The sequence below is a fragment of the Haplochromis burtoni genome, unplaced genomic scaffold, assembly GCF_018398535.1.
Source record: "Haplochromis burtoni strain Fernald_Lab_line unplaced genomic scaffold, NCSU_Asbu1 Contig_2588, whole genome shotgun sequence".
NCBI lineage: Eukaryota > Metazoa > Chordata > Actinopteri > Cichliformes > Cichlidae > Haplochromis > Haplochromis burtoni.
Window position 1 is genome coordinate 1 of NW_024584949.1, and position 8,055 is coordinate 8,055.

Here is an 8,055-nt window from a genome sequence, read left to right on the forward strand (position 1 = left end):
GAGGGGGTCTTACCGTTTTCAGCTCAATCCTGTTGTGGGGCGGATGTGTTAGCCTGGGGAGTTAGGATGTGTGTAATACGGGTTCCTTTACACTTGGTGCAGCTTTCGTCTCAGTTTTTGTCTGGTGAGGTTAAGCTTGGGGTGCGACCCCAGTTACCGGTTGCAGGTATTGACATACATCATCTTGGGAAACGATCTAGCTGGCGGCACAGTTTTTCTGTCGCCAGAAGTAGTTGATATACTGTGGGTTGGCTGTGGGTATCTTTCCCCTTTTTCTCTCCTAGGAGGTGGAAACCTGGGCGTGGCTGTGTGGATCCTGTGTGGATAATTGATGGACCACCTCCTTCTTTGGATGTCACTGATATCATCTTCTGCTCTCACACTGACCACCTGTTGGAGCTAACGTGCTAACATGGCTAACAGCAGAATCACTACATGTAGTCCTTAGTGATGGAAACTGGAACCATGAAGTCAGTGATGCTGGAATAAGCATCTCCACAGTGACATTAATGGTCACTATCATTAGTCTTTGATGATATTCTGTAAAACACTGACAGAGAAAAGTGTTGGACAAGTCTGAACAAATATACTTATTATACACGACTGTCCATAATTGTGATGGACACATGTTTTGGAGAAACGCCCTCCCTCCTGCTGCTCAGTTCACTCCGCTGTTCCACTCATTGTTGTTCATTATAACCTGTTTTATTTTGGTAAGTATGGTCTCTGGTGTCAGACGTTGTCTAGATGAGTTTCAGCTTCTTACAAGTTGAATCTGGTAGTTGGGGTTGTTAGCTAAAATACTGTCATAAGAAGCGGCACAACTAATGTGTCTACGCGAGCTAATTTGTGATATGCACCGCTGGCCTTTGTTTTTTAAATGCACCTTTTCAGATTAATTCACTCATGCCAGCTGTGGCAAGAGTGCCCAGGGTTGCCAGCCCCTGATCTATTGCATCATTTTCCCCACATCAAGAAGTCAATCAAAATCAATACAGCTCTTCCTGCATCTGGAGCTTTTGAAAGACAGTGCAAGACTCCTGTTCACTGTTGAAAAGTTACAGCTTCACAGAAAGAACCTTGAGAGCAAACTGCTGCTGAAGCTCGACCATCACTTTACTGAGTGAAAAAATGGCACATTTTTGCTAAATAAGCAGAGACTGATGCACACCCAGGTAGTTTATGGTAAAGTAAGCTGCCTTGTATGTACATACAGTGGGGCAAAAAAGTATTTAGTCAGCCACCGATTGTGCAAGTTCCCCCACCTAAAATGATGACAGAGGTCAGTAATTTGCACCAGAGGTACACTTCAACTGTGAGAGACAGAATGTGAAAAAAAAATCCATGAATCCACATGGTAGGATTTGTAAAGAATTTATTCGTAAATCAGGGTGGAAAATAAGTATTTGGTCAATAACAAAAATACAACTCAATACTTTGTAACATAACCTTTGTTGGCAATAACAGAGGTCAAACGTTTACTATAGGTCTTTACCAGGTTTGCACACACAGTAGCTGGTATTTTGGCCCATTCCTCCATGCAGATCTTCTCGAGAGCAGTGATGTTTTGGGGCTGTCGCCGAGCAACACGGACTTTCAACTCCCGCCACAGATTTTCTATGGGGTTGAGGTCTGGAGACTGGCTAGGCCACTCCAGGACTTTCAAATGCTTCTTACGGAGCCACTCCTTTGTTGCCCGGGCGGTGTGTTTTGGATCATTGTCATGTTGGAAGACCCAGCCTCGTTTCATCTTCAAAGTTCTCACTGATGGAAGGAGGTTTTGGCTCAAAATCTCACGATACATGGCCCCATTCATTCTGTCCTTAACACGGATCAGTCGTCCTGTCCCCTTGGCAGAAAAACAGCCCCATAGCATGATGTTTCCACCCCCATGCTTCACAGTAGGTATGGTGTTCTTGGGATGCAACTCAGTATTCTTCTTCCTCCAAACACGACGAGTTGAGTTTATACCAAAAAGTTCTACTTTGGTTTCATCTGACCACATGACATTCTCCCAATCCTCTGCTGTATCATCCATGTGCTCTCTGGCAAACTTCAGACGGGCCTGGACATGCACTGGCTTCAGCAGGAACACGTCTGGCACTGCGGGATTTGATTCCCTGCCGTTGTAGTGTGTTACTGATGGTGACCTTTGTTACTTTGGTCCCAGCTCTCTGCAGGTCATTCACCAGGTCCCCCCGTGTGGTTCTGGGATCTTTGCTCACCGTTCTCATGATCATTTTGACCCCACGGGATGAGATCTTGCGTGGAGCCCCAGATCGAGGGAGATTATCAGTGGTCTTGTATGTCTTCCATTTTCTGATGATTGCTCCCACAGTTGATTTTTTCACACCAAGCTGCTTGCCTATTGTAGATTCACTCTTCCCAGTCTGGTGCAGGTCTACAATACTTTTCCTGGTGTCCTTCGAAAGCTCTTTGGTCTTGGCCATGGCGGAGTTTGGAGTCTGACTGTTTGAGGCTGTGGACAGGTGTCTTTTATACAGATGATGGGTTCAAACAGGTGCCATTCATACAGGTAACGAGTGGGGGACAGAAAAGCTTCTTACAGAAGACGTTACAGGTCTGTGAGAGCCAGAGATTTTCCTTGTTTGAGGTGACCAAATACTTATTTTCCACCCTAATTTACGAATAAATTCTTTACAAATCCTACCATGTGAATTCATGGATTTTTTTTTCACATTCTGTCTCTCACAGTTGAAGTGTACCTCTGGTGCAAATTACTGACCTCTGTCATCATTTTAAGTGGGGGAACTTGCACAATCGGTGGCTGACTAAATACTTTTTTGCCCCACTGTATGTGCACATTGTTCTAGTGTTTTCCCTGAGGCTGCTGTGCCATTTGGAGTAAAAGTGAATACAAAGTATACAGCATGTCTTGTCACTGAAAATGGTTCTTAAATTTATATTTTCTTACTGTAGTAATTGGTTAAAAAAGCATTATGTTTTGCGAAAACCTGAAATCTGGAAAATCGAGTTGTTGTGCCTTAATTTGCTAATGTTTTTACATATATTCTATTAGAAAATACTAAAATTTGTATATTTATTATTTTTGTTTGTCTCATAGCATTAAAAAATAAATCAAACATTACAAACAGTTACTCACTACTTGAGTAGTCTTTTCATCAACTACTTTTCACTTTTACTTGAGTAATAATATTGTAAATTAATGCTACTCTTACTTGAGTACAATTTTTGGATACTCGACCCACCTCTGGTGAAGACCCAATGACAACAACAACAACAATAATAATAATAATAATAATAATAATAACAGGAAGAAGAAGTCTCAAACAGTTGTTTGTTTTTTTATTTTTATGAACACAGGTAATGTTCTTACAAAACAGGGACATGATTGAACAGAGGAAACGATCCCTAACCCCAACAGGCAGTAAAAAAATCACATCACACTCACACAGTGCTGGTCCCTTCTTCAACCACAAATCAAGAAAATAAAATGGATAAGTTGACCATTAAAATATGATTAATATGAGGAATTGGCTTAAGAAGGATATAAAGTGAGAAAGTGATATTACTATAACTAGTGTGATATGATTAAATATGTGATTAATAGATGAGAAAATAAATCTGCCACCACAGATTATAGAGGAAATACACTGGGACTAAATGCCATCAATACAAGCAAAGGCTCAAAGACCAAAGACTCTGTTATCTAATCCAGTCTATATCTTTATATTTGCAAGATGCTTTGAACACTGCAACAATTTGTTCAATTTATATTTTTGATATATTTTTGTTTTTATGCTAAATCAAAAAAATAAAAAAAATATGACAAAGTAATTAAAATACAATGGCCTGTAAAGTCAACAACCTTTCAACATCTTCTAATTACTAACAGTCTCATAAATCACCTCTGTAGTTAAATATATTTCGAGACAGACGTCCACGGTGCAGACTGGTGGAGCACAAAACTCTCCACTTCTGATAAACTCAGAATAAATGTTTACAGAGGAAAAGCGGAGGAGCAAACTGTACAGCACTTCCTGTTGATACCAAAGGTTTTCTTTATGAATGATTTCACTAAGATGTCCAAACCAAGTGAGGTGTTTCGTGTAGTAAAACTCTTAATACTCTGATCCAGTTAAACTCTTCCACATTTACACTGAGTGTGGAATTGAGGCGAATTCCTATTTGCTTCACTGGCTCCTTTTCGTCGATCCTTGCTGATGTGAACGTCTTTAAAACCATCCTGTTTTCTCTGAGCCTGTCACGCACATTATCTGATTCCTCTTTCAACACTCTCTTTAAACACTCATAGTTATCAGCTGCCTGATATATCATCAACTGACTGCCACTCACAACAACACAAGGACTTTTTAAAGAGTTTGTATAAACAGAGCGCAGGAAGTGATTCATGCAGCTTCCTCGTGGCAGCTCACAGTGAGTGTCTGTCCAGTGACACGAGCTGTTTCTATGAGAGAGAAAACTTCTTATCATAGAAATAGCCGAAAGTGAAAAATTGTAAGACTTCAGTTTGTGAATCAGCAGATCAGGACTGATGATGTCAGAGGATAAACTGAAATCCATGAATACAACTCCGACTTGTTTTTTGTTGTCCAGATGTGTGGTCCACTCAGTTATTATGTCATTAAGAGTGACCCCTGAATGGAACTGGCTACACTCATTAAAGTGCTTCTCCATCTGCTGGAGGAGAACTCTCTCCAGGATCGCATGTAAATTAGGAGGGAAAACAGAGCTCTCATGTCTCTGTGACAGAATCTCGCCACGGTCAATCCAGCAGTTCAGGATGTCACGTATGACAACAGACATGGACGGAGCTGCAGTTTGTAGAAGATAAGAATCAACGAGGGTCAACAACCTCTTAACCTCTTCCTTGTCAACTCTCTCAAACCTGAGAGAGTTGACCTGAGAGTTTTCATTTTCTCTGATGTTGTCTTCAGGCACTTCACTTATTCTTTGTACAGTGACAATGAGCAGAGGATCAACGACTTCCACTCTTGGCCTAATGTCTGACCTACTATTTATGTAGATGTGATGAGTACGTGTCTCTGTGGTATGCTCATTTATGATCCGGGTCAGTCCACACACAGAGGAGACAAAATCAATTTTCTTCTTCTCTGAGTCATTCATCGAGTGAATGTTAAAGTTTCCCAGAAGGAAAATGTCTTTGTCTTCACTTGATACCATTTCTATTTTTCTGCAGATTTTATGCAAATAATCTATTTTGCTTTTTGATGATCTGTAACAACAACCCACTAACACTGGTCTGGAGTTTGGCAGGTAAATCTCAACCCAGATCATCTCTAGGTCTTTGTGATCCAAGTCATACCGCTGAATAACTGTCATGCCACTTTGAATATAGAAGAATGCATGACCTCCATTACTGTTTCTATTCTTGCTGTACAAGCTGAAATTCCGTATGTGTTGTTCAAGGTTTACAGCTTCATCACATACAGTCAGGGCCAGCACATGGACACTGTCTGTTAATGCTGCTGTCTCAGTCGCCGGCATTTAGTGCAGGATACCCACTTTTTTTGTATTTAGTTTGGTTTCATTTTGAAGGCTCAGTCTTCAAATGGGCTAAGTTTGGACAGCGGAGAGAGAGACAGCTGTCCGCATTTGTGGACCCAACATGCAGAGCCGGTAAATCAGGAGTTAACTGTGATTAACCACAAGTTTCACTGTCACACCCAGGCCTGAAAACAGACATGCAGGATTAAACCATAACTACAATAGAAGCTGCGTAACAAAGAGAACACATCGCACCAAAGTCACTGACATCAATCAGTCTGAAAGACATACATTTGGAGTCTGTTATGATTTTTCTTTTCCTCAGAAATGACAAACACGTCATTGTCCAAAATACCCAGGAATAAAAGCTGCATTGTTTGTTCTCACTCAGGTGTGTCTGTGTTGTATCTGACTCAAAGACAAGTAATCTATACATCTCACCTGACTGCAAGCTGATAATGCCAATGCTGTTACCGTGGCAGAATCCAGTTTATCAGGTTTACAGACAGACGGACCAAAACCATAAGAGTCACGTAACAGGACACAACTAAGCTGTAGTGTTTGTCACTGTGCAATAGACTTTTGGCTGTCTACATCCCATTAATGACAATATTTCATTTCTATTCCTATTTATATATTGTGTATAATAGTGTTTCAATAATACTTTATATGGTATTGATGGCATACCTGAAACCAGGAAAGTGTCCTCTTGTTGTCGTTTCAGCACACAGCAGAATATTCACATCTTCTCCTCTGCTGAGAAGCTGTTGGCCTGATTCTTAGTCTCCTGGTTCAAATTAAGAATGAGTTGGTAGAGAAATATGATCTGACCCTTTTGTACAGTATATTAGTAGAGTGCCCTTGTAATAGTATAGAAATGCCCGCTCATGAATCATATGGTCAAACTCTTGATATAAACACCACACAGTTTTAATGTAATATGCAATAAAAGCTTCTAACAGAAGTCATAAGAAAGAGGGGGAGTTGTCAGAAAGACTCCAACATAGTCAGAATTCATGATCAGGTAAGGACTCAGTATAACTTCCAATCACATATTTTATATTGTAAATGTGTTTATTAGTGTGGTTACCAGTATGACTGTCCAGTTGCTGTAACGCCAGCCCAATGTGACAACTCTTACTTTGTTTAAAGTGTGTTTGACTTATCTGGACTTGTTTCTGCACAGCTGACATTTCAGCTTTCACAGCAGAAAATGAATAGGTAGAGTTAATGCCATGAAAATGAGTCATCTCCATGTTCCAGGAAGTTATTGACGTGCATGAACAATAATACAAATTCCTTTAACTGAATGCAATCTTTTGGTAAGCTGTCGTCAGTCCCTCTGCTAAGCCTGAAACAACAGCTCACTGCATTCACTCAGTGATGGTGAGGCTGCAGACCCGGAACCCCAGAGCTCTCTGTTTCATGCTCCTGCCGTAGTCTGTTCCACTGAAAAGATTAATAAAGCTTTCTGAGGCTGATCAACTCGTCCACACAGAAAGAAACTTCATGAAACATGAAAAGGATTAATGATGTAGCTTTAGCCACCGTTTGATAGTTTGTATGACTTTCCAACAGCTTTAGCTGAAAGTGTTTCTTTTAGTGCGGTCAATAGACTTAAAAAAAAAACGAATTAATCGCACAATTTTCTGCAATTAATTTAATTGTGATGACAGCTTAATCTGTGTTAATGCATTACTTTTGAAAGCACTAGTTTGTTTATTTAATTTTCATCATGTTGATGGATAGAAACTCAGGGAGGACTTGTGCCTGAATCTGAACCACTCATATTTCCAGTGAAAAAGGACAAACATGTTGAAAATCAAGAAAAATAATTCAGTTTGTGTCTAAGTCAGATAATGCGAACAATAATTAGTGTTTTCTTTCTTTGTAGAGACAGGAGAAGAGTCCTGAGCTGATGTGGTCTTCCTCAGAGTTTCATGGCACATAGACAAGCTCACAGGTTTTGTTCATTACCATCAAACATTAGAAGGACTGAACATTCATCACATCTTGCCAGCTATCAGCCCTTACCTGTAATAACAAGGCACAGTAGCAGTATTTCTAGTTTTAACATGCTGCTCAGAATGAGTCTTCCTCTGACACCAACAACATTCTGAGTTTAGCATTTTTAATTCCATAAATATTTTCAAAATGCAATTTCATTTTTGTCAGAAATGAGAAAAACGTCATTGTCCAGAAGAAATACCCAGGAATAAAAGCTGCTGTGTTTGTTTTAACTCACCTGTCATTGTTGTTTCACCTTAAAATGATGGCAAGAAAGTGTGAGGAGACTGGACGTCCTCGCTCAGGTGTGTCTGTGTTGTATCTGACTCAAAAACATGGAATCAGTACATCTCACCTGACTGCAAGCTGGTGATGCAAATGATGTCACGATGGGAGAATGCAGTTTTTCAGGTTTACAGACTGATGGAAAACCACCTCCCAAAACCATAAGAGTCACGTTACAGAAGACATTTACTGTGTATAATAGTGTTTCAGTAGTGCTTTATATGGTATTGATGTCTGAAACTAATTTTGTGG

The 8,055-nt window shown here is 40.1% G+C and overlaps 1 protein-coding gene across 3 annotated transcripts; it reads right to left on the bottom strand.

Moving 5' to 3' along the window:
* Nucleotides 1-2,740: 2,740 nt before the first annotated feature.
* On the bottom strand, nucleotides 2,741-7,839 carry LOC102295385. Of its 3 annotated transcripts, none has more exons than XM_042217683.1 (2): nucleotides 7,757-7,839; nucleotides 2,741-6,298 (listed from the first exon to the last, which is right to left on the bottom strand). In XM_042217683.1, exon 2 carries the CDS (start codon nucleotides 5,509-5,511, stop codon nucleotides 4,060-4,062), a length of 1,452 nt encoding a protein of 483 aa, XP_042073617.1. In that variant the 5' UTR covers nucleotides 5,512-6,298; nucleotides 7,757-7,839; the 3' UTR covers nucleotides 2,741-4,059. The 3 variants fall into 3 exon arrangements, with proteins under 3 accessions (XP_042073617.1, XP_042073619.1, XP_042073618.1); XM_042217685.1 differs by having other exon boundaries at nucleotides 2,741-7,545; nucleotides 7,757-7,824; XM_042217684.1 differs by lacking the exon at nucleotides 7,757-7,839 and having other exon boundaries at nucleotides 2,741-5,696; nucleotides 6,199-7,747.
* Nucleotides 7,840-8,055: the final 216 nt, after the last annotated feature.